The 27,355-nt window shown below is 31.5% G+C and overlaps 2 protein-coding genes across 8 annotated transcripts in view; one reads left to right on the top strand and one right to left on the bottom strand.

The window, feature by feature from the left end:
- Positions 1-25,307, bottom strand: LOC127710563 (EF-hand calcium-binding domain-containing protein 5-like). Of its 5 annotated transcripts, none has more exons than XM_052216498.1 (23): positions 25,207-25,307; positions 21,796-22,420; positions 20,949-21,105; positions 19,991-20,131; positions 19,383-19,538; positions 17,138-17,237; positions 14,024-14,164; positions 13,031-13,365; positions 12,670-12,997; positions 12,129-12,239; positions 10,194-10,393; positions 9,556-9,712; positions 9,219-9,260; positions 7,736-7,887; positions 7,111-7,239; positions 6,507-6,679; positions 5,521-5,614; positions 5,001-5,135; positions 3,969-4,225; positions 3,186-3,436; positions 2,472-2,698; positions 1,994-2,096; positions 1-1,122 (listed from the first exon to the last, which is right to left on the bottom strand). In XM_052216498.1, exons 2-23 carry the CDS (start codon positions 22,398-22,400, stop codon positions 986-988), a joined length of 4,131 nt encoding a protein of 1,376 aa, XP_052072458.1. In that variant the 5' UTR covers positions 22,401-22,420; positions 25,207-25,307; the 3' UTR covers positions 1-985. The 5 variants fall into 5 exon arrangements, with proteins under 5 accessions (XP_052072458.1, XP_052072461.1, XP_052072456.1 ...); XM_052216501.1 differs by having other exon boundaries at positions 13,064-13,365; XM_052216496.1 differs by having other exon boundaries at positions 12,670-13,365.
- Positions 25,308-25,340: 33 nt separating this feature from the next.
- Positions 25,341-27,355, top strand: part of LOC127710562 (protein phosphatase Slingshot homolog 2-like) — a 45,951-nt gene continuing 43,936 nt past the window's right edge. For all 3 annotated transcript variants that reach the window (XM_052216494.1, XM_052216492.1, XM_052216491.1), the window contains exons 1-2: positions 25,341-25,524; positions 27,251-27,306. In XM_052216494.1, the coding sequence (XP_052072454.1) occupies positions 25,474-25,524; positions 27,251-27,306 (107 nt within the window). In that variant the 5' untranslated portion in view covers positions 25,341-25,473. The remainder of the gene's footprint in view (positions 25,525-27,250; positions 27,307-27,355) is intronic.

The raw sequence follows: 27,355 nt of genomic DNA, 5'->3' as shown, positions 1-27,355 counted from the left end.
TTGTTTTTTTTATGTTTAATAAAATCTGATACTTCAACATTCAACAATAAACATATAATAATGAATTATATTTGGCAGACTATTTAAGGCATTCAATTGTTCTTACGACATTGTTAAGGAATATGGCAGTTTTATTTTTCACTTATAACCATAAGGTCATTTATGGTTGGAATGCTTGACGTATATTTTGGCCAACTTCTGTGCATAACCATAGAAATTTCAACTTTTAAAGAAAAAAATTGTTCATATTATAACAATGAAATTCATCAAGATATATTTAAATAGCTGATAAAAATATAATCTATAGAATTATTAGCCCAAATTTAAAAAAAATAAAATCTGATTAATGAATATATTTTTCCAACAGTGGTATAAAATCAATTACAGGTAAAATGCTGTAAGTGTAACTTATAAAAGTAAAAAAAATGTACAACTGGAATCACATATAAAATATCACAGACAATGCAATTGAATACACACTAGAAGTCACATGACAGATAAATTACTACAGTGTCAGTCAATCACTCCATTCAGAAACCCTGTCCATTATAATTATGGCAGTATGGAATGAAAAATTCTTATAGCATATATTCCAATGAATATCACTTTAATAAAAAAAAATATATATAACAAAAAATAAATTAACTCTTCATTTTCAAATTTATGTAGAAAATCTACATCTTGTTTCAAGCAGAACAAATAATGTTTCGTATATCAAGACAAAAGAACTGATATCTTAATACAAACATAAATTGAAAATGTATGATTATTTGTTTAAATAAATAAGGAACACCCTTTCTTTGAAGAAATGTTTTTCTTATGCAATATCATAAAATTTGATAAAGTCATGTAAAAGAAGGTACTCTGTGTTTTGCATAACTTCAAACATATTGTATGAATAACTTAATTATCTCCCTTATCTGATTACATTCCAGTGAGGTAACTCATTCTTATACAACTTCTTTATTATATCCATCTGTACACTTTATTTAAGAACACTACTGTTATCATTTTCTCTCATTTTCAGTGTGTGTTCTATGAGAGAGATACACACAAACACCCAGTTATACATGTGTTGTGCAGGTACTGATCCAAACTTTGACACCTCTCCATGGGGAACATCTGAAATAAAAAAAAAAGTTGCAATGGAAAATGCTATTAAGGAATTCTTACCATAATAAACTCCAAGTCACTAAAATGACCAGGCTGTAAGCTTAGTTGACTTAATAAGGGCTGTTCCATAAAACGCATACCTGGGGGCCAGGGAAGGCACTTTGAAATCTCAACAATAGGTGGGGCCAGTACAGTGAAAATGTATGCGAGATTCAAAATTTTCTCTTTAGGTGGTTACTCTATTTTGAAAGTGCTTTTCCTGGGTATCATGTATTCTTAAATGGAACAGCCCTAAACTTAAAAAAAAATGACTTCTGTCATGTTTCGATCTCTTCTGCAAACTTCATGAAAAGCATGTACCTTAAATTCATTGATAAATGTTGGACGATATTTTAGTGTGGGTAGGGAGAAACAAAGAATTAAGATACATTATCATTAATATAACCATAATGTTAGTTTGATATGGATACCAATCTTTCATCCATGAATATTTTACTGTTACAACTTTCCTGTATCTTTGTTTATAAAATGTAAAAAAAAGTGCATCATAAAATGAGATCAAGATGATTTAAACAAGTATCACAGCCCCATAGGCTAACCCACCCAAAGCACATGATAGCATTTCTTGTTTTAATTATTCATAATTCCAAATCTAACAGTATCAGTGATATGATTTGTTTACATAACTGTTCTTTTGTATCATTGTTTATTGATTGTACATCTGTTCTCATTTGTCATCCACTTTCTTATGCCTTGCCTTGTCCCACTTTTTCTGAAACTGTCTAGAATTGTTGCTATCAATAATTATCACTATGTATTCATAGTAACATTTCAATATTTCTCATCTTTTTATAGACAACATATGAAAAAGAGAATTCACCTTTGAGATGAACTTCAATTTTTTCTGGAGGTATAAGTTGATGATCTTCAGCAGCTGTAGGATCATATTGTGCTATCTTTTGTAACAGGTCATTGTTCATGTACTGCAAAAAAAATTTAAAAATATGTGTATGTCATTTTACAAAATCAACATGTAAAACACTATATTCAAAGGCAATCAGACAATAAAAGAAGGCTGACTCACTATAAAAATCCATATTCTTCAAAATAAAATGCTGTAGAACTTTGCAGTTTTTAGCATAAAATTCTGGCCCTAGCTCTGTTTTCAGTTGCAATAAAGTTGAAAAGAATTCATGTAACCCAACATTTAATGCAGTTGCTCCTCTTTATTTTACTATATATTTGGTTAAGTTGAATTCATCAAGTAAGGAAATCTGTGATTTGTTTATATCTTAAAAATTTCCCAAAGCCATTTACTGCACAGTTTCTGTGTAAATGATTATTTAAAACTGACTTACTGTTCTGAGGTTTGTCCAATCATCCAGTTCCCCATTCTGTACTTTTTCAAGGAAGAATATTGCACTAACAGCCTTCACTATTTTGACTACAATCTTTGGCGGGTCATTATAACTTCTCAGTTCAGCGAAGGCTTTAGCATCAATCTTAGAAACATTTTCACGAAGTTCCATCAACATAAGTCTGTCAAACATTATATCCATTCTGTTCTCATCATCCCTTTCAGCTTCTGCAAGATCGAAGAAAAAAAATCTTTGTACAAATTTTATTTTTTATGTACTCTAATAATCCCTATGTCCAAGCTATTTTAAAAGACTTCTCTGCCAATGCTAAACAGTGAATGATGTGAACCCATAAACAGCTGTTTTCAAAAAATCATATGTTTTATAGAGTCCTGTAGATGATATGGGATCATAAAATATTTCTTCCTTAATATACATGTGACCAAACAATTTTGCAATATTTGTAAAGAAACAATTTCACTAAAATTATGTTGATCAGAGATTTCTTACTATGGTGACTATACATTGTATATAAAAGTGCATTAGGTGTACTGTCTGATCAATGGATTCTGTCTTGTGTACATAATTTTATCTTGTTTTATCTAATAAATAATTAAGATGAAATATTTTACAAACTCTCGTACCAAATAAACAAGTTATCAATACCGTAGTTTAAAGGCACTAAACTGGACTCTAAAGTGACATGTGACCTACCTAGCACTATATTTTTATCATCGCCAGCAAATTCTCTTGTAATCTCCTTATGAGCTTGCTGAAGAAGACGTAACATTCTTTGAACTTCTTTGTTTTCATGTGTTGGTAATATCTTAGTCTCTCCAATACTGATGTCTACTACGGCTATAGCTTTGCCATTATCGTCACGAAGAGGGAATGCCAAGTGTCTTTCACCATAAGCATCAGCTGATATACTCTCTGATGTGTCTACTGTCTTGAACAAGTAGTCCCTGAAGTATAAAATAATGTTACAGTTAGAAAATTATAACTTTCATGAAGAGAATGCTGATCATATTGGAATAATAATCCCATGTCTATTTGTTATGAAGTAGAAAAGTTCAATGGAGATCAAAATCAGAATCTGATAATTTTTCTTTTTGATAAAAAAATTTTTAAGGATCTGAAAAAATTTAACAGTGAAAAATCTGTAGGCTGTACTGACATTTTTTGGTGTTTACATCACTTAAAACAATTGTTAAAATTACTTTGAGGTAACATTATTTTTGTTAGATGGTTACTTAAGGGAGAAACTGAAACTGATTTGGGTAGTTCTATTTCAGAAATAATTCATGCAAGCCATAGATTTGTTGTAAATTTTCACATGGCCTGGGCCGAAATATTTGAATTTTAATCTCAGCATAAGCCAGTGATAAAATTAACAAATATAATGACCTAGGCCATGTGAAAATGACACCAAATCTATAACACCAAAAGATAGACATCCTACATATAGACTAACCAAATATCTGACCAATAACAAACCTAAACAGATTATCCTTCCTTTCAAGTCTGGGTGGATTTATTAAGTTCTGAACATTGCCTTTAGCATCCGTGTTCATCATCTTCCTGAGAACATAGTCCTGTTTCTCTTTACCATCTGGTTCCACCATGTAGGTGGATATCTCATGAACATGTGGATTTCTACGATGAATCCACGATACAGCACTTTCTGTGATACGTAAGAGTTTCTTTCTCATGTCAATGTGATGGTATGCTATGCTGAAGGCCTTTGCCACACCCTGCAAGAACAAATTGTATACCTTATCAAAAACTGTAGGCCTAATCTTAATTAACATCAAGCAATATCCTTTATTACTTTATCATCAGTTCGCATTAAAATATAATACCGCCCTCCAGCACTTATTCACAGACTCATTAATAAAAAATGTCTTTTGATTTTATGCCGTTTGATTGCCTTCTTATTGACAAATACCCCATTTCTTTTTCATTCATGAAGAAAAATATAAACATGAGCTAAAAATGATTCTATGTTATAGTGTTATCTTATTGACTGCAGGTAGAAATTTAGATAATGAATTTATAGAAGGCATACATCCAACCTATAATTGCCAAATAAAAACCCAATTCTCATGTTTGTCACAATTTAGTTGATATATTTTACTTTAAAATTGTCCCAAAAATTCTCGCCTTGCTTCTATCCACTGTATTTATTCCTTTTTCTGGGATTACACCCCCTTTCAAACATCCTGGATTCATCCCTATATGCTTATTTAATGGTATAGGGAGGGACAAAATTTCAAATCAGGCACATAGGTTTTAAATAAAAATATTAACAGAAGAAGTAAACATTTTTCAATTGTCTTAACAACCAATAAGAAACTAGATAGTGTTATAATGAACTACATATTTGTCCTGCAATATGGCTTTCTCTTGGATTATTGAAGTGTGTTTTAAACTTAACACAGTGAAAATTTTTATTTACTCATAACTTTGAAGCTTTTGGTTTTAGTCAAACATGAATGTCACGAAAACGGTGTATTCATTTTACATTACCTGGAAGTACTGTATTTCATGAGTGATAAAAATAGTCTTGGAATGTCTGTCGTTTAGTGTGTCTACTCCAATTAATCCAAACACTCTCTTTCTCTTGTCCTTTAATGGTACTACAATAAAGGATCCCTCTCGGTCCTAAGTAATATAAAATATGGTTTGATTGTTAAAATAGAGAAATCTTATAAAAGATTATATGCAAATGTGAGAATAGTATTTTTATAAATAAAAAAAGTCTTTGCTCACTTTCACCCTAAATATACAGTAGAACTAATTGTTAAAATGCACATCTTGTGCATTAAAATTGGTATTGTCAATGTTATTAAAACCATAGCAAATAAAATTATTTTTTAGAGCTGCAAAAAGATTGAATGACTGAATTATTATTGACATGCTCAGCTTACACTAATCAACCATTTTCACAGTAATAAACAAATATTTAAAATGGAAATTACCATTTCACTATATTTTTAAGATCACAAATTTTCGTATAATGATACAATTTTGAAGGAGATATAATTACCTCTGGTAGTCTGTATGGATTCCAGAACTGTACATTACCATGGTTTGCCACTCTGGGTACATGTATTGGTTGGCCTCGTTCAACAGATGCAAAACTGTAAGTAAATTATCTCCCTTTTCAAAAATGTTTTTGGATTCAATGAAGGATTTGTCTCAATATTTTAAATGAAATAAATCTTTGTTTTTTTTATAAAACATTGTTATAATACTAATAAACTACGATGTTTACAAAAATAAAACTGATTGTTCCCAATAATCGTCAGAATGATAAAAACAAAACAATAAGCATCAAACTTGAATTTATACCACAGAGGGAAATACACACCAAACATTCATAAAAAAAGGTTTTGATAGATTCTGCTTAATTTGGATGGGCTTTACATGAATACCATAAATCCATCCCCCTGTCATATCTCAAAGCAATGATTTTATACATTTTTGTTTATGAAAAGGGATGTGGTTAAGTATGGTTAAATTTAATCAAATCTGATTTTAAGGTGGTACCAAACACCTCGACTTATATTAATTTGGCTCGTTTAATTTTCATAAAATTTTGAAAAAATACTTACTTTGACCCTTTGACAAAAATATAAAATTTTCAAAAAACTTGAACCACACACTTTATTGGAAAAATTTCATTGGATATATAGCAGTTTGACAAACACTAATTTTGATCATTGAGAAGCTTAATATTTCCTTAACAATAGAACGTGATTGAAACGTTCAGCTGATTTTTACAGAGTTATCTCCCTGCAGTGTTATGTACCACCTTAAAGGGTTTACAAACGGTATAAAGGCTACAGAATATGATTTTTGTTTACTCAGAAATGAAAGCAATTTTAAGTGCTTAGAAAGTTGCACAAAAATAAGTCTAAAATTGAAAAGTATATAAATCTCTTGAAATGATCTTAAAAAAAATATTGAAGGATCTTTTTTTTTATATCTTACTAATAAACAATCTAGCCATCTTAAGTATAAACATCTTACCTTATTCCTTTCATGTCTTTGTAGAGTATTTTACCGAGAAGGAAGTCGGCATCATCAATAGTTGCAGCCACATATCGGAGACAAACTTCCCCTCGTTCCTGATCAAAACGATTTCGCTCCAACATAGCAATATTAGAACTAATCTTCTTACCATTTCCATGGGCTTCAGAGTCCTGAAAATTTAGAAATAATTTAATCTGACAATAACAGACACCTAGTTCAATACCTCTACATTTAGGAAAGATGGACTCTGTACTATATTTCAAATAAGTAAAAAGAATATGCATCCATAGGACACCAGGTCCCGCTAGCACTATCCCATTTCCATGTTCAGTGAACCATGAAATTTGGGTAAAAGCAACAACGATCAAAATGAAATCAATGATGATGTCATAGAATGGTCACTTTTCTGTGTTTGTGTAAAATACATATCTCTTGAATATCTATAATATTTGAAATATTTCACAGTCAAAACTTTACAGAAATCTTTCAAAACTTTCAGAATTAATATGATTTAGAAGTACTTGATATTAAAGACCAATTGCACTTTAACTTCTCTGTCAACAACAATTGAAACAAGGTAACAGTGATTGCATTAACCTACCTTATATAAAGCCTGGAAGACACTCTTATAAACTGGTTCCATACTGGCCCCACTTGTCTCTGCAGCACTGACAACCTGTTGTAACCATTTCTTTCTTGCCTCTCCTCTAATTCTCTCAGCATAGGTTCTCTGTAAAATTAAAAGTTAGTGTCAAAATACAACTAATTTTTATTCAAAAGTCCATTTCAAATGTATGCTCACATTGTATCAGAATGTATTCATCATCATAATTAGCCTGGGCAACAAGGGTCAAAATATGTTTCTTATTGTCAAGTCATATTTACTCCATTTCCAACAATTTTGCCATGTTTTTTTATTCATTTAAATGTTGAACATGAGAGAAAAAACCAATCTAAGACAAGGATACAAGACTGGATATTCTATGATTCCTCCTGGTCAGAATCAATTCTAACACTGTATATTGAAAACAAAATTCAAACGATCTAATATTATAAATTTTATCTCCCGCACATTTTGATAAGGGTGTATAACTCTTATCTCAACATAACTCTTACCTCCACACTATTGGTTAGGAAATCTATATAATAATCAAATGAATCAGCACCAGAAATTTCCTCTCCAACAGCCTCTTTCTTAAACTTATATAAGGGCACATAACTCTTACCTCCACACTATTGGTTAAGAAATCTATATAATAATCAAATGAATCAGCACCAGAAATTTCATCTGTTACGGCCTGAACAAATGTTCTGAATTCTCTCTTACTGAGTCGGTTGTCCTGTGCATATTTAGTGGTCTTCTTTAACCTTGTTTTAGCTGTAAGGCAAAAGAGAGCTTATTATGAATAATATTTATAATATACTGAGTACAAAATGACAGCCAGTCAGAGAAACAAACGCATTTTTTTAACAAACAAAGGATAGACTAACATATATTCTAGAAAGATTTTTATAAGTATACAATATTATTTCTCCTTTGAATAATATATTTTCCACACTGTTCATTCTGTCATGAATACATATTTTTTTCTGTTAGAAGAGGTGATTCCTAACAATCATTTGTAATTTAACTTTAAGTTTTAATAGCTTCTATTACATAACATTTACATTTAGATATACTGAAGGCAAATTATACCTAATACTTTATACCAATTTTGATATATTACACAATTTACTACCTACTCTGCCACCACTTACAAAAATATAATTGAAAAAAGACCCTTATTTATACACAACGTATAAAAATGTTTTGATGATGTTAAAAATACCTACTTTTTTAAAATCCTTGTACAAACAGTCGAAAAGAAGAAATAACATAACATTTAAATAAAGAGATAGTAGTACAAGTAACATATAAAAGAATAAAAAGAAGAAATCATGTCATTTTTATGTATGATAGAAAATATAGTTCAATGCATAGATTTGTTTTGTAAAGAAATTATTTTAGGTTCTATTCAGTTACTAGCACATATATTGAATTTTATGATAATATTTAAAAAAAATTATATTTATGTGTTTATTTTTATCATAGCGGACAATCACCAAAGCAAATAACCTAAAAGCCTTTTTTCTTCAAACTTTTACAAGTCCTAAAGAATCATTAAGAACTGTGTAAGTACAAAAAGACTTCACAAGTTGTCATGCTAAAAATTCCCCCACTTGTGATTCAAAATAATTCGGTAAAAGTAGGAACAAATCCCCTTAATGGGCCCAAACTTAACAACTCATCACTACCAAGCTGCTGACCAAATATGAAGTCATTCAGTTTGGTCGTACTGGAGAAATGTTTAATGAAAAATTCAAGTTCATTTAACATTGAAATATTCAAAGTACAATCAGAAAGTATGTGTCTTACAGATCCTAAAAGTGCTCATATTTTACAACACATCACTGACACCCTGCTGACAAAAAATGAAGTCGTTCTGTTCAACGGGATTGTGAAAAGTGTGACAGAAATATTTGTTGGACAAATGAATAAACAGGAGAACAATTGGACATACAAGGTGAATGTAATGTGTGGGGGTATAAAAAAATGTGTAAAAAAAAATGGCTAAAATCTATAGATCCTAAACACAACATCTAGGTGAATAATAATAAACCCATTCCTTTCTATTTTCTAAAAACAACATTTTTTTACATCATTCTTACATAAATTTGATTGTTTATTTTCTTTTGTTTCTGGCACTATTGCTAAAATAAACAGATCATGTTGCATGAGGTCAGTGGAAAAACAGATTAAATATTCATTTATTGACAAAAGAAAACAAACTTATATAGAAGACATCTTGTGTACATATAAGTTAGTGTGTGCATGTGTTTTCTTGTTTTATTCTGTAACATATTGTAAAACATCAATTCAATTTTGATATACAAAATTCAAGAATAGAATGTGCATTTTCTTTTATACTTATAAAACAATTACAAATACTCATGAAATAAGTTGCCTCATGGAAACTTTATATCAAATTTTGATAAATATACAAACCCTTATTGATGGCCTCATTTTCCTGTCCATCTTTATATCTAACCATAATGCCTTCCACATCCTCCAGATCCAGGAATCCTGATCCATCATTATCCCATTTCTCAAACAGCTGATCCATCATATGTTTTCTCTGAGATGACAATGCCTCTTTACGAGCCTAAAAATAAAATGTACAGACATATTGACCTCAGATAGGAAGAAATATATTCATATTTTACTTAAAGTTACTATTTGCAGTACTGATTCCTCATATGGATAGGTTTCACTTCCAGAGTCATGGTGGAGTGTATCACAATCATCATACAGGGGTTACTCAAAATTATCATTCAAAAGATGTTTTGAAAGATTGACCAGGCATTAGATAAAATCAGTGCTAAAAAATTGAAAACCAACAAATCCAAACAAAAAATTGTCTAATGCAATATTTTTTTTATCCAATCAAAGTGTAAAAAGAGCCTTCTAAAACACTCCAAAAACTTTGTCCTGCTAACTTTGGTTTGGATTGGGAAATTCACTGAGTGGACTTAGATGAAACGAAATTGTGAAATATTTAATCAAGGATACAGAATGATGACAAAAGGTCCTAAGTGACAACATTTTTTTCTGCAATTTCACAACAGTTTGAATTAACTTTGTACCTTAATAAGTCGGTCCATCTTTTCTTCTTCTGTCTCTTCATATCCTTCTTTGATAAACTTGGCCAACATAACAAAGGCCTCTTGTTTTGGTTTCTCATCTTTACACAGGAATGTTTCTGTTAGCTGTACAAACTGTGATACATTCAGTACATTCTCATCAAATGCTGATGTTCCTGATTGTTGACTACGTGCTGTCATTACTGCAAAATTTAAACATGAAAATACTCATAAAATTATCAAGTAACTATACAAAAAAAACAACATTTGGAAGTTTTTATGCTTTCATTATTGTTTTTACTGAGGAGAATAAATCTACACATGTATTTATAATTAAATCTTAGCAATACTTTCTAAACCAAGAAGGTTAAGTATGTACTGTCAGTAGAACAAGTCATTCAGTAGACTTCAGGATTAACAATTTATCCAAATTGTAAGCCAATACCAAAAGGGGTAACAAAAAACATTAAGTTGATGAAAGACAGACAACATAATGGCATAAAAAAGACAAAATACAAACAACAGTTCACTGAAACAAAAAGAATGAGAAACATGAATCCAACCAAAAACTATGTGGGTGAATTCAGGTTCTATAAAAAGGTAAGCAATTCCTGTTCCACTAGTGGCATCTATCATGTTAGACTTAATGTCATGGTAAAATCTCAAGATATACAAAAGTAGTCATAAACAAGGAAAGGAGGACATGATTGGGTTTTTTTGACAATTTGCATCTGAGTGAACTTTCAACAACCTTAAATAAAAGCAAAATGAGTCAGGTTCAAAAGTTAAAATAAAAAATCAAATTTGACATCAAGAATGTATTAAGAAAATTATTTCATGTATTATTTTTTGCAGAAGTAAGAAGTTATAGGACTAATACATTTCTTTCTGAAGAGTGAATCTTAGTCTAATATTATTGGATTTGCTTTCATGCACCATTGTGTCAAACCACATCTCTCTCCTCCACCAGACACCCCCATACCTTACCCAATACCATAAACAAAAAAATATTTCAGTGTAATCATCCCATGTCAGAGAACATTCAGCAATACTACATTTCAATGCAATTTGATATTAAAGATTAAACAAAAAATAAACTGTTGACACAGAGATATGTCTAGCCTGTCGGCATAAAATTCAGAAAAAGAAAATCTGATGGACAGCAATATTGCTAATTAATTCAAAGTCGCTGGACCAACTAGTAGGTAGGGCCTTCAAATGGTTGACAAACTGAGATTTACAGACAGCAATGTAACTTTATAGAATATATTGTTGTCAATTGTAAGTAGTTCCTATCAAACTAACTAAAGCAGAAAATTAACATTGAAAATTGTTAATTATTTGAAAGTCACTGGACCATGACCTAGGGGACAAGGCCTCAAATTAGTCATCAAACTGATATGTACTGATATCAATGCAACTTCATACAAAATATCATTGATCTATCACAAGTAGTTTCTATCAATCTAACTTAAGCAGAAAACTTAACAGTGAAAATTTCTAATTAATTAAAATTCACTGGACCATGGCCAAGGGGGCAGGGCCTCAAAATAGTCGTCAAACTGATAAGTATTGATAGTAATGCAACTTCATACAAAATATCATTGATCTATCACAAGTAGTTCCTATCAAACTAACTTAAGCAGAAAACTTAACATTTAAAATTGCTAATCAATTCAAAGTCACTGGACCATGGCCTAGGGGATAGGGCCTCAAAATAGTTGTAAAACTAATATGTTCAGATAGTAATGCAACTTCATACAAAATATTATTGATTTACACAAGTAGTTCCTTTCAAACTAACTTAAGCAGTAAACTTTAAAATTGTTGACACAGTCGCCGTCGACGGAAAAGCAATCCCTATGTCTCGCTTTCCACAACTTTCGTTGTACAGGCGAGACAAAAACCCACTTTGATGTAAGAGTATATAATACCTACCAGTTCTCTCCCTATCAAAGGTGGTTCCTTCAGCAAACTTAACACTACTTAATGGATTTGTTGTCTCTGAGTGGATAGATTCTTTAGACTGTTCTCTACTCACACTGATGTCTATACAGAATATAATCAACAAATCGAGTAAATAACATGTATTGGAATCTATATCTAGACGGTATACCTTATAAATGAATCTATATTTTAATCTTATAAGTTTGAAATGCATTGCAATAATATTGTTGCAACTTTATAAAATAACACTCCATTTGTACATACAGCATATTATACATTGATAACTTACAATAAGGATATTATCAACTGAAAATATGACAAAACTTCATGCAAAAATAATTAAATCAAAAAGAAAAAACATGCAGTAAATGAACTCATGCAAATTTTTTTCAGGAAAATTAATCTTGCAGTTCAAGTCTTTTCCTTGGACAATCGTTTTCTTCAATTTGTGTAAAATAGGCATTTTCTGTAAGCAAAAATTAAAAAAAATATTTGGAAAGTGTAATTTCTATCGGGCTTTTTTACTCATTACCTTCAGATGAAGTTTTAACCTCCTCAGTTTTTTCTACATTAGATGCCTCTTTAACATCTGTATTATTGTCTGTTTTTGGTTCCTCCTCCTTCTTTTCTTCTGGAACATTTTCACTTGTTTCACTAGCTTTTGTGTCATCAGACTTAACCTCTTCTGTTTTTGAACTATCTCCTTCAGTTTTCTCTCCCTCTGTCTTTTCCGGTTCTTTCTCTTTGGTGTCTTCAGTTTTAGGTTCTTCTTTAACAGATTCCTGTTCCTGTGTTGGTTTTACTTCAGACTTCTCAGTCTCAGTCTTAGGCTCAGCAGGTGCTTGTTCTTCTCCTTTAACCTCTTCTGTGGGTTTTGATTCTTCACCTTTAACCTCTTCTGTAGGTTTTGATTCTTCACCTTTAACCTCTTCTGTAGGTTTTGATGCTTCCTCTTCTGTAGGTTTTGATTCTTCTGCCTTTGATGATTCAGTGTCGGTAGGTTTAGCCACTTCTGCAGAGGCATCAGATGGTTTAGTTTCTTCCTGTTTTTCTGCTTCTTCTGTTGGTTTAATTTCATCACTCTTACTTTCTTCAGGTTTAAGTGATTCTTCTGTCTTCTGTTTTTCTTGAGGTGGAGGTGTTGTGGGTTTTTGTTCCTCTTGTTTAGGAGGAGTCTGCACTTCTTGTTGTTGAGGAGGTGGAGTTTGTGGTTTTTGTTCAGTTTTAACTGATGATGATAATAAATAACAAAAACAAAATAAACAACATACAAAAAAAGTAAACAGAAATAAAGAAAACATAAACTTCATGCAAACAAAATTTTCAAAAAGAATTAAACTGAAATTTCTTTCAAGATTGTTTCTAAATGAAAAGTTAAATCTACTAAATGTGTGGAATCTTCATATTGCAGTGTTTATAACCAATTCATTTAAATGTGTGTGAACTCTGCTGTACTAAGGAATAATCAATTTTAATATGTTCATAATATTTTCATTACATAGGTGTTTCTTTGGAGCAGGTCAAGTTCAATCCTAAAATATTGTGAAATCTTTTAATTTATTGTTTACTTATTTTGTCAATTGAGCAAAAGTTGTTGGATTTTAAAACATGTTATATGGTAGTTTGTTTCTGTTATGCCCCAGTCACATTGTTTTGCAGTTAAAGGTTCTAAATACTTGTTTTGTACTTTTGGGCAGTTATTAAAGGTAACTAAGCAACAAACTGAACATAGAATCTTAACTTTTAAAGGGAACATCACTCTAGGATATGGTATTGAAAATATCATGAAGAAAACTTCTTTGTAACAATGTTTTCACCAAGAGAATTATAAATGATCACTCGTCAAATATATTAGTCATTAAGTCTCCCAGTCCAATATGACATACCTTCATCTGTTGATTCTGCTACTGTTGTTGTCTCTTTTGAGGGTGCAGGCACCTCTGATTTCTGTTCAGTCTCCTGTTCAGGTTTAATTTCCTCATCATCGTCATAAGTGTCTTCAACTTCATCTACTTCAACCACAGGCCCTGTAAAATAAAAGAAGAAAATATATAAACTGCTTATTCCACTACAACCACAAGCCCTGTAAAATATAAAGTAGGAATAAATAATGTTACACATTGGCAATCAATAAATTCTACATATTGAGCCTAATTCTTCAAGAAGACAAGGGTTGTAACCTATGTTTTATTGTGTGATTTATCACAAACCCTACCATCATACAACATATCTTAAAATCACAAATATGACAATACAATGTAAAACTGTATCAACTCCTCTCTAGACAGACATTTACACCTTACAATCATTCCATACACCAATTATAGTTGACCAATTGCTATAAATATTTGAAAAACAGACCAAAACACAAAAACCTAACATTAACCAATTCAATGAACCATGAAAATGAGGCCAAGGTCAGTTGACACCGGCTAGACAGACATGTACACCTAACAATCATCCCATAAACCAAATATAGTTGACCTATTACTTATAGTACTTGAAAAACAGACCAAAACACAAAAACTTAACATTGACCAATGAACCATTAAAATGAGGTCAAGGTGCTAGGTCAGATGACACCAGCTAGACAGATATGTACACCTTACAATCATTCCATACACCAAATATAGTTGACCTATTGCTCACAGTACTTGAAATACAGACCAAAACACAAAAAAATTATAATGACCAATGAACCATGAAAATGAGGTCAAGGTCAGATGAAACCTGCCAGTCTGACATTTACCCCTTACAATCATTCCATACACCACATATAGTTGACCTGCTGCTTGTAGTATCTGAAAAACGGACCTAATCATGTAACGTTAACCTTGATCACTGATCAATGAATTGATGTCGAGGTCAGGTTAATCCTGTCTGATGGACATGTAGATGTTGCAAGGAACCCATATATCAAATATAGTTACCCTATTACTCATAATAAGTGAGAAATTCACATGACAAAAATTTTTTTTTTCCAGCAGTCACTGAACCATGAAAATGAGGTCAAGGACAATGGGCATATGACAGACAGAAACTTCGTAACATAAGGTATCTGCATACAAGGTATGAAGCATCCAGGTCTTCTACCTTCTGAAATATAAAGCTTTATACAAGTAGTTTACGCCGCCGCCAGATAGTAATACCTATGTCTCGCATACTATATATGACTATCGTCGTAGGCGAGACAAAAATAGGTTATTCCAAAACACAAAATTAAAAGTGTCTGGTAATGGGTTATAGCTTGACTGGTTTCCTTTTTATTTGTTTTTATCTTTGTTAAATGTTTTTAATTAGAAAGGGCCAAACCTAAATTGCCTTTGCTTCTAATAGAGCAGTTTTACAAAGCAATTTTTCTTTTTGAAATCATAATATTTAACTGATTTTCAATATCTTCCGGTGAAAAATGAGACCTTTAAAAAAACAAGTGAAAGGTCTGTATATAACATGATAAATCATGTCATAAAATTATATACAAGATTTTTTTCTCATGAAAACAACTTTCATATTGTAGTAGTGTCATTTTTACGCCTATTAAATAACATTAAAAATATCTTTATAACATTCTTCAAATTAATTTATTATAAACGTTTAACTCTTGAATTTTGATAAAGGAATATTATAATTTGATTCCAAATCTACACTTTACTTTTTATATTGAGTTCATGAATATTCAAAAGGTTCTTAGTTAAAATTACGTATCTGATTGGTCATTGTGATTTCGCGGTCAATTTATATTTTGTATTGACCAGGTAGATTTGAACGGGAACTTGAAAATAACAGTTGCATGATATTGTGTGTCCCGAATTTATATTACCTGTACATTATCATTTTCATTCACTGTGGACACAACATATTACCTGATTGATGTAAGTTAATCTCTTCGTAATATAATTAATATTTAAATTTAGCAAAGTTTCTATTGTATGACTTAATTCGTTCTCCACGTAAAGTTTGGTTATTACATTAGTATGATAGATGTACCCGAGAATATTTTATCTAGCTTCGTGCTACATATATTTTATTATCTACCGTTAATTTGCCACGATAGAATATAGAACAAGATAATTTGCGTAGCTATTTGATTATTGACACAGATAATTGATATTTCATAAATGGCGGCATATTAAACAAAATAATTAAAAGTGTTAATGTTGATATTTATTAGTACACTTATATTATACACTGTAATGATAGAAGAATAACTATGAATGAACTTGAGTTATTTTGTGATATTGTATATTTTAATATTTTACGAGTCCGAATGTTCATGATTACATTTTGGTTTTAGGACTCCATTGATGTAGTTATATACAGAGTATTACTTGTGAACTGTGCCTACTCTTTACTACCAGTAAAACTCACTCCACAAGCGGTATGAGTCAATCTATTCTTAATTATGTAATGTTGTAAACAGAACGTTATGGATTATTTCCCTTTAAATATGCAGTTTTTAAGCATATTTAATATATTGGCTTCATTAGTCTTTATAAAAATAGTATTTACAACTTGATGATTGTTGTAATGTTATTGTATGTAAAAAACAAATAATATAATATGTTCCGATTAGTTTAATGTTATATGTGCAGTTTTAACTTTAGTTTTGTACCATTATATAGTACAATATTTATGATTAAGGGTGTCAATCTTGTGTAGTGTATCACAATGAGAATTAAAAGTACATGTGACATCAATTTACTGAATGTACTTATTCTTGAATTAGTAGTATAGTACACAGTAATATAGAGCATTGTATTTTACTATTACAAAATCTGATAATGTGTAATTTAAGATACTTGTGTTTTATAAAATAGAACTGTTATTTATGATTGTGATATTGTTATTTCAGAGTTTATTTTTCTATTACTGGTATTAAATCATCCGAACCCTATAAACAGAGTTAGTTATTTCTTTATCCAAGATACGACCCTGTTACAATATAATTTCACTAAAACTGAAATTGTTGAATTATGGCTTTAAAAGCAAACATTTCTTACATCTTCTAGGGTTTCTCACATGCATCTTTATGTTATCTTTCACTGTATCCCAGAAATTCTCAAACAAACTCAAAATTCTGTGTCTGTCCAACAATCCAATCTGTAAATATTATATTGATACATGTGAAACTCAAAAAGGAAAGTTAAAATAAGATTTGTTATGGAAAACTTCAGTCAAAATGTTTTTGCACTGACAATCTTCCCCATATATATTTACAAATAGCAATTTTAATGTATGTAATTCTGTTAACTTTTTGTTTTATTACTGTGTAATATGTAGGAGATTTTGCATTGCCGATCTTTTCATTACAGACAGACTAACAAAGGGAGAGAACAACGACAAAAAAAAAAGCATATCTTCATATATATCATTAGGGAAGGACAGTTAAATAAAATTATACTGCCAATATTAAAATATTTTCATCTACCCTAAGTTAAAATATTGACAGAAAAGGTTTCCTTGTCATTGATTAAATCATTAATAAAAGGACATATATGAGACAAGCACCAATAAGAAATAAACTTAACAACCTCACAATATACTTAACCCAGCCACATTTTTTATGTATTTGTTTTTCGTTTATTGTTTTGTCGTAAAACAGGCTGTTGGTTTTCTCATTTGAATTGTTTCTCATTTTGATATTTGTCGGGGCCTTTTATAGCTGACTATACAGTATGGGTTTTTCTCATTGTTCAATGCAGAACCATAACTTTATTTGTTTACTTCCATGTCATTTTGCTCTGGTGAATAGTTGTATCATGGCAATCATAGTACATCTCCTTAATTTTATATACACAGAAGGTACTCAAATCTTCAAAGCCATTTTATACAATAGACAGCACCCCAACAACAAAGAGTATACAAAATGTAAATACAAAAAAATAAAAGAAGAATGTGTGTGAGGACACAAATGCCCCCGCAAGCTCTCCTATTTTGCAAGAACTCTAGAACAGTAAATGACTCACTGCCCAAATTGGAACTCTGTCTGTGTGTTGTGGTTCTTAGCATTGTGTATGAGTTTCATTAAATTTGGATGAGGGAAACTTAATAGAGTGCAGAAAAAAAGAAATAGAAGTTTTCCAAGTTATAAAGGGGCATAACTCTAGAATGATAAGTGACTCACTGCCAAAATTGGAACTCTGTCTGCAAATTTTGGTTCTTAGCATTGTGCATGAGTTTCATAAAATTTGGATGAGTAAAACTTGTTAGAGTGCGGAAACGAAAATGGGATGGATGGACAGACAGACGGACAGTCAAGGGTAACACTTAATGCCCCATTGCCTACAGCAGGGGCCATAAAAAGAAGATTGTGTCTGAGGACAACAAATGCCCCCACTCAAGCTTAGCTATTTTTCAAGTTAAAAAGAGGCATCACTCTAGAACAGTGAATAACTCACTGCCCAAATTCAAACTCCTTCTGTATGTTGTGGTTCTTAGCATTGTGTATGAGTTTCATAAAATTTGGATGAGGGAAACTTAAGTTAGAGTGTGGAAATGAAAATAAATAGCAGTTTTCCAAGTCATAAAGAGGCATAACTCTAGAATGATAAGTGACTCAATGCCCAAATTCCAACTCTGTCTGAATGTTTTGGTTCTTAGCATTGTGTATGAGTTTCATAAAATTTGGATGAGTTAAACTTAAGGTAGAGTGCGGAAACAAAAATGGGATGGACGGACAGAAAGATGAACGGAAAGACAGACAGTCAAGGGTGACGCTTAATGCCACTGTTGCCTACAGTGAGGGCATAAAAAAAAAAAAAAATTTGCTCATATTTTTACTATGTTCTAAAATAGTACTTAAAGTAACCTGTACAAAAATCTAAACCTGAGTTCTCAAAAAGAGGTGGCCACCAAATTTTGCAAAGGACCAACACAATTTTGATATTTTGCAATAGAAATAATAGTGAGGACCAGCAGATTTTCTTCAAGGACCATTAGGGAGAAAAATTTTTGTAGAATTCTGTCTAAACCAAGCAAAACACAGGAAGAAGGTTCCCATTGGGGTTTTAAATTATTCTTTTACAAATAAACAATAACATTGTGAAGGTTAAAGAAGCAGTTAAATATATATCCTTTTAGATTGATTGTTTTGCTGTTTATATGCACTTTCAGCACTATTGGTTTTTTTCATGGCGGTCAGATTTTATTGGTGGAGGAAGCTAGAGTGCCCAGAGAGAACCACTGAACTTCTGCCAGAAACTAGCAATCCTTTAAGAATATAGATTGTTGCAAAATAAAACTTACACCACTATGATCACATGAAATGAATAGATTTGACAGAGCTATTCTCCTGTTTTCTTCTTGTGTAGCTGCTCTATAGGATACAGCACATTTGGCTAAATGCTTCATAAATTCATCAAATAAATCTCTGGTTAAATCTTCAACAAAAGCACTCAGATACTGAAAACAAAGATGAATAAATTCATTTAAAAAACACAAATGTTTGTGTGAAATATAACACTTGCATACAAAAATACAACATCAAATCACGTACAGCAAAGTTTCTCATATTACTCTTTTTTAAATTGTATCGAAAAAATATTTACAAAAACATCCAACTAAAATTATACTTTTTCATACTATTTCAGGCTAAATTACCATACAAGAGTGGACACCATAATATTTTGCCTATGTATCGCATTCTGAGAACTTCGTCCAAGACAGGACAAAATTTGTGATCTTTAAGATTGAATAAAACTTTCCAGAAGATCAGAACTGAAATCTCTCATTTGGAACTGCTTGAAAAGTGTATTCATGCAACTGGTTCTAAAGAATATCTATATTGCATATATTAATCTTTTCACAGATGCAAATATTTTATCAACAACTATATATATATATAAGTTAAATACTTTGGCAAAATCTTTCACAGTGAGACATTTCCCACTTTCGTCAGTTGCCTCCAGACTACGACTTAGTTTAGCAGCATCTCTCAGTTCTTCAGGGAATGTTGCTTCTGCTATTTCAGAAAAGGATCTTAAAGCATTCTGTACCTGTTAAAAATAAACAAAAATACCATGTTATCTGTTGTGATCTTAAAGCATTATGTACCTGTTAAAAATTTAAAAAAAAAGCATGTTTCCTCTGCATATAAATCAAACAAATGATGTACTAGTATTATTGTAACAGAAGAAATGTAGACATCATGTCTATTGTAGTAACACATGACCAAAGTTAAGTACGTTAATGAAAGAGTTTAAAACATTTCAAAATTAGATATTTATTTCCATAAAAATCATTGTTACATTGTTCCAATACCCCTTCAACTTTTTATTAACTTTTTAATTCTGTTATACAGGTATTTTTCCTACATAAGATAACTTTGTAACTACTATGAACTTATAGATGTGAATGTGAACCAAATACTTAATGAATATTATCAAAAAATAATGCAGCTCATTTCTTAACTACCACTGGGCTATATTTGCCCAGAAGCTAGTGCTAAGGTATTGATATGATTTAAATGATATGTATTATTCCAGTTAATGAAACAAATTTTATTTTAAATTTCCAGTTAATGAAATATTTATGATAATTGAGATAAAACTAAGTTTTGAACTTCCTCTAGCAAAGTTGACCTCAGACGATTTTGGTTGTTCTCTTTAGAAACATGCGTTGCTTGCATATAAATCATATCACTTGGGGTTTTAAGATACTAATATAATTAAAATGAATGTGGTATATTAATATCATATTAATATGTAATAGTGCTGAATATGCATATAATATTTGCCATTGAACATTAAGATTATATTAATCATTTAACCTACTATTACTTTCCATTTTAATAATAATTATAATATAAAATACCAAAGAAAGCTCCACTTTTCCTTCTGGAAGAGAATTCCATTCTCTAAACTGATCCATAAAGCAATTTTCTCTTCTTTCTCTCTCTTTCTGTTTAATTTCTTCTAATTTTTCCCTTTCTTCTCTTCTTCTCTTAGCTTCTGCTTTTATTCTGGCTAATCTATAGGTTATTAAATAGAAAAGTAATTAAACAGTTATGCACATGTGTATTGTACGGTTCATGAAATTCTATGAACCTACATGTATGTAATAAAGCCTAGAGGTTCTTTGCGAGACTTGGAAAATATCAGAGAAAAGTATTTTTACAAGCTTCTTGTCATAGGGACAAGAGAAACAAATCATTGGAACATTATGTGTAAGTTAAAAGTTATTTCTTACACCAGTTAAAGTAACTCTTATAATATACTGATACATGCAAGATTTTGCATGACAGGTTGTACATTTTGCTTTGAATTACCTTTCTTTCAAAACTAATAACTAGGATTTGGTTCTTTTCCTTCGTAAATTTTATTACTGCTATATATGGACCTTTATATCAGAAGGTACAATTTTGTAATGAAAGAAGTAATATGATTTGATATTTTAGGAAAACATACAACAAATAATGAACTTTGCAATTTAAATGTCCTTCATCCACACATGTCAAACATGTACAGTCCTTACAAATATTACTAAATTTAAGTCTTTTAAGGATTGCCAGTTTTCCTGTTGAAAGTTGTGGTTCCCAACCGGGTACTCAGGCTTCCTCCAGACCTCCACCAATAAAAACTGGCATCCATGATATACATGTACAGCCAAAAGTGCTGAAAATGGCATTAAACACTAAAAATCAATCAATATATATATATACCTATTGTCTTCTATGTTGAACAGTTGTTTTCTAAGTTCATCAGCAACTTCTCGTAGCCCTCTAACATAGGGAGATGCCTCTGAAAAATTACTGTACTTTGGATTGTTTCTCAGTAAATACTGTGCCAGAAAATTAATTGGATTAAAGTCAGGATCTTCTTCATTTTCTTCTGTCAATCCTTTCTTGTCAGCTTCAGTCAAAAGTTTTTCTACACCTAAAATCAACGTCGGGAGAACTTTGTCAACAAGATATGCTCTGACCTCTAATGTAGCTTCATTGTCATTTAACCACTGTTTAGCTAAGATTTCTGTTGGAATTTTCCTTGCCATTTTTCTAGCATCATCTCTTGAACTTCTTGTGTTGTTTTTCTTCTCATTTCTCATTCCTACTAATTTTTCCATCATGTTTTGCTCATGAAGCCTCTTCCATCTCCTTACAGCACTCCTTACAACTGGTTTCATATAATCAGAGCCAGTTGGTGTGTGTTTCCCACTTCCAGGAGTCATGGACTGTCTACCGGGACTCTGTGGTGTTGTCATGGTTACTCTCTTGGTTGGACTTCCTGTTCGACCAGAGCCTGGCTTTGAAGTCAGAACATCGGCCATGATTGCTCAGCCTGAGAGATCTATAAGAGTGATACATATGAAAACAAAAATAAACAATTAATTTACTCCATGTTTAAAAAATTGCATTGAAAGTTCCTTATCTGATATAATATCAGCATAACAAAAATAATACTCTTGGTTCATCCTCATAGTTAGTAAGATTGGCTATTTCTTTTTCCTTATTGATTGTTCAAAGGATGATTAATGGAGCATGTCTGCCAACTTACACCATTTACACCATTGCAAAATCCTTCTCATGCAAATAACCCTATGCAGAGATTTAAAAGTTTTTTTCAGAAATTTGAGTTGTATTCCTCTGTCTGTATGTCAGAATTACAAAAATGGCAACCAATTTGGACAAATTATCACACTGCCACAGAAGAAAAGCAAGGTTAAATTCAGCAGCTGGTTGACAAACTTAAAAATACAGATATCACATGCCTTTTGCAAAGTCTGCAATAGAGAACACAAAGTTGGCCATGCTGGCCTGAAAAGTTGAAAGTTCATAGTATGCAAGGGCTGTTCAAATTCTTTATCAGAAAACTTCACAGCTCATGATCAGAATTACTGTGTCTGTCAGTAACTTCTTTGTACAACCAGATGATGAGTAACTCAAGACAGACATGCAGTTAATACTTAAGAACTGTTTATAAGACATTTTTATTACTGTGAGTAGGTGTCAAATTGACATACCAAATGCAGAAATGACATAAGGCCCCCAAAAAATATATGTCTGTTTCCTGCCTCCAACCATTATAAAATAGGGTATATCTATATTGTATTTTATTTTTTGCATGTTAACAAAATCCAGAAAAGTTTCATGTTTTTTTAGAGTTTGAACCTGTTTTACACATACAAATCTGGTAATTTGCACATGCTTGTTGATATGTTTATAATTTTCAATGGTTTGACAAGTTTTACACTCAATATGCGTCAATCTTATTGCAAATTTGAGTGAATAATACAGAGTAAATTGGATTCATAGTCAAGGGGTACAAGTCAAATCGGCACCTGGTCAATTTGGCACCTATAGAAAAAGTCCAATCGGCATCTAGTCAAATTGGCACCTATTTAAAGTCATTTCTGCATATGATAATTCACAACTGGCAACTTATATTATATTTACTATTTTCTTTCATTTCTATTTGAAAATAGTTTTTCAGATTTTTATATATATATTTTTTGGCAAAACTTACAATTTCAGAGTTTCATTTCGTACATTGTTAAAAACTTTCTGTTTCAAGTTTTCTCAATATTCAATTAATAATGTTTTAATTGGTTATCACTTTAAAAACTTATGAACTTATGTCTACTTGTATAAAATGAATAATGTTGACACCATTCTTGTAGCCCATGTATACTAGTAATGTGAAGTTGTCATGAAATAGAGGTTCCTTTATGATATAAGTTCCAATAGGAACAGATACATTGTATTATGGCCCCATTGTTTATGACAAAGTTTCCATTGGAACTTCGGTTATGCACAACAAATATATGTTGACACCTTGAGTAAAAATATTAAATATATCATGAAAAACGGAGACTTCAATAGTTTACTTGCAAAACACAATGTTAATTGTGGATGCCGAAATAACTACCTCAGGTGCCGAATTAACCAGGTCCCTATTTGACTAAGTGCCGAATTGACTATAACAGGTGGTACCGTATCGGGTCTGTTCGCGCCCAATACATGTTCGCACCCTACACATTCGCACCCCACACGTTCGCCCCCTGGGTCCGTTCGCATCCTTTTTTTTTATTCAAAAACCTGATGAATTATTAGGTGTTTTTTAGATGTTTATATGTTTTCATAAATAAAAATTCAGGATTTTTTAAATGAAATATTGTTTTAAATTGATTTGATGATTAATTATTATATGTTATTTATGTATGACTAAGGATTTTAGAAGGCGAGTCCAGGGACTCGTCATTTTTGGCCATGGTGAGTCCAACAATAAGAAGAAGATATTTTATTGCAATATGTTTTATTATTTTAGTCTCCATGACCTAATAGAGCAATTAAATGATATTAAATTCAGATACTTTTCAAATTTTTGCTATAAAATGATATGTGTCTTCAGTTTATACAAAATTTTACAATCTTGGTGTATCTTTGGACTCACCAGTTTTGAAAATGGTGAGTCCATACAGATTTTCATGAGTCACTCATGGACTCACCTTAGTGAGAACCCTGAGTTAGAATGTATTTAGCTTGGTATGAGTAAATACAATGAAGATTCAAAATGTTATTGTTGTTGAGTTTAATAGCATTTTGGTATCTTAACATTAAAAAAATATTCAACACAAAAAACCTTTTTAGAAAGTCACCTTATTTTGAAAAAAGATTTAACCAAATGCCGAAGTGACTAGAATTCATAAGAAGGATCTCAACGCTTATTCTTGAATAATTTTTTGGAAAGGCAATAAAATATTTTAGCATTGTGATCAAACATAGGGCAGTTGGGAGGCATTTAAACAAGCATACATTTTTTTTGTGCCTTAAATAGGTGTCAATCTGACAAGATGTCGATTTGACCATGTGCCCATTAGACTTTTTCTATGGTGTTGTATCAACCAATTGGATTGAAGTGTGATAACAAAATACGCGTCTTAGAACTGGCTTACATGTACAGAAGTCAGTGGCAAATGTGTATTGCAAGCAGCATCTTTATATGATAGCAGGTGCTACAAACTGACAAAAAAATCTGTCACCAAACATATTTTCCTCAAAAGATGATAATGAGAAATGTGTTCATGCATTCTTAAAAAAATATATTGAATATGCAACATATGAGAAATATCATACCAAGACTAAAACTTCTTTGAAAAATCAAAATAAGAACATTAAAAACTGTTTTCAAACCACCATCAACGTTGCTAAGAGGAAGTGTGCGTCTGAATCAAACAGACGTTTTATTTTCCATATTTGAAACTTCCGGCAAAACACGCATGTGACGGAAATCGAACCCAAAAGAAGGAAGAGAATGCGAATGTTTTTGTTGTTTTGTTATTGTCTTTCATTTCAAATGTAGCTCTTTTTAATTTTGTGTCTAAATATTCAGTCGGATGAGAGATGGCCTTAGTAACCGTCCAAAGATCTCCAAGTCCAAGCAATACAGAATCAGTAAGTTTTTTGTTGTTGTCAGTTGATTTAAATAATAACCGTCATTTCATACTTCAAAGAGCATCTGAACATCAACAGCTTGAGACAATTTATTTATTCAACCATGACAGTATTCAAAGTTTTCCTACACTTGTATGATTTTCCAAGATCAATGTTTTCCTCTGTGAACTCAGTTCTCGGAATTCTTCTTTCTTATACAATGCCGAACTGCATCTGGTTTTCAGTTATAGAAGCTGTCATGTAAAATTGGCACCACTTTTTGAACAAAAGGTCAAATGCAATAAAAGTTAGGACAGAAGTGGTTTAATGGGAACATTTTCGGTTATTTAGTACAAAAGAGTTCATAACTGTACAAGTTGCTGTTACCCTTGTCACAGCAGAACCAGGTCTGTTCGCCCAAAATCACTTTCGCCCCTATACGCGTTCGCCCAAAATCACATTCGCTCCCATTCTTATTCGCCCAAAATCATGTTCGCTCCCATTCTTGTTCGCCTCCTTTTTGACAAGGTTTTTATGCCCCCCTACCCCCCTAACAATAGAAGAGGGGCATTATGTTTTTCGGTCTGTTTGTCCATTCGTCCATCTGTCCCGCTATAGGTTAAAGCCATCCGTGTACTATGGACACATTCTTGTTAATCATGCTTTAGTTTGGTGTATTGATATAAAATAAAGAAAATACATAATGTTTTTTTATTGTTTTAAAATAAAGAGACATTCTAAAAACGTAAACAGGTTTTCTTTTGTGAATTATTTTGACGAAATGGATAATGAATATTGTCATGATGATCAAAGACTAAGTCATTCGTCTCTAAGACTTGTCAAAGAAAGGCAGAAGATTCCAAATGGCTATCAAACTCGTCACAAGCTGTTAAAAATAATTATCTTTCAATTTTCATTTAAAATCGTCATTGTTTTTACTCCTACCAAACTAACTACTTGTAATTCACTTTACATCAAACACATAACAATAATTCCAAATTAGCTTTTTAAATACCAATTAACATAATCTTAAATAAATCAATAATTAATAATTAATCATCTAATCACAAAAATAAATATCTCATTTATAAAAAATTACTGAATTTCATTTATAAAAATATAAATATTTTGATATATACATCTGAAAAACATCTCATAATTCAACCTGTATTTGAATAAAAATAGGGTGCGAACATCCAAGGGGGCGAATGTGCGGGGTGCGAGTGCATAGGGTGTGAATGTGTTTTGGGAGCAAACAGACCCTATACCGTCAGGTCAGGGCATGTTCATCTTTCGGAAATCCAACAGACAATTGGGTACTTTATTTATATATTGATTTTTCTTCATTTTTTGCACTGAAATTCGCATACAGCATACATTTTTTGACTTATTTTGCCTTCACTCGCCAATGGCCCCTAGAATTTGGTGTGGGCTACTAAAATTTCTGCTTTTCTTGTATAGAACAATTATAATTTGGCTACAAAATTTAAACTGTGGGCTACCATGCCAAAATTTTAACTTCAATCCCTGGCATCCATTTTTTATATCAACAGAATGAGGTCGTGCGATTATCGTGGCTAGGATCGTAGTAGTATCATAGTAAGGTTGTACTAAGGATGGCAAGCGCGTAGTAGCAGCGTACTTTTGTCTTCCTCATCGTAGCTTTAACCTCCCACCAATTGACATCAGATGTTAGCTTTGTAGATAATATAGAATTTATGTACTACAACATCATGTATATTTTCAGGAAGATGTAGATACTGAAGAAGGATCTAATCTGAAATCTCCTAACAGATCCAGAAGGTACAGTTTGTTTTATTTTAATCATACAAAACTGCAGAGATTGTGTATA

Source organism: Mytilus californianus, unplaced genomic scaffold, assembly GCF_021869535.1.
Source record: "Mytilus californianus isolate M0D057914Y unplaced genomic scaffold, xbMytCali1.0.p SCAF_8, whole genome shotgun sequence".
Taxonomy (NCBI): Eukaryota; Metazoa; Mollusca; class Bivalvia; order Mytilida; family Mytilidae; genus Mytilus; species Mytilus californianus.
The sequence above is the reverse complement of the archived record's forward strand: the minus strand, read 5'-3'. Positions and strand labels throughout refer to the sequence as shown.

Bases quoted from the DNA above. Each gene is read 5' to 3' on its own strand.
- LOC127710563 (XM_052216496.1), bottom strand. From the start codon at position 22,400: ATGGCCGATGTTCTGACTTCAAAGCCAGGCTCTGGTCGAACAGGAAGT. The intron at 9,713-10,193 runs GTACAAAGTTAA...TTTTATTTTTAG, and splicing joins AGATGGACCGACTTATTAAG to GCTCGTAAAGAGGCATTGTC. The intron at 7,240-7,735 runs GTAAGAGTTATG...TTAATTTTACAG, and splicing joins TCTTAACCAATAGTGTGGAG to AGAACCTATGCTGAGAGAAT.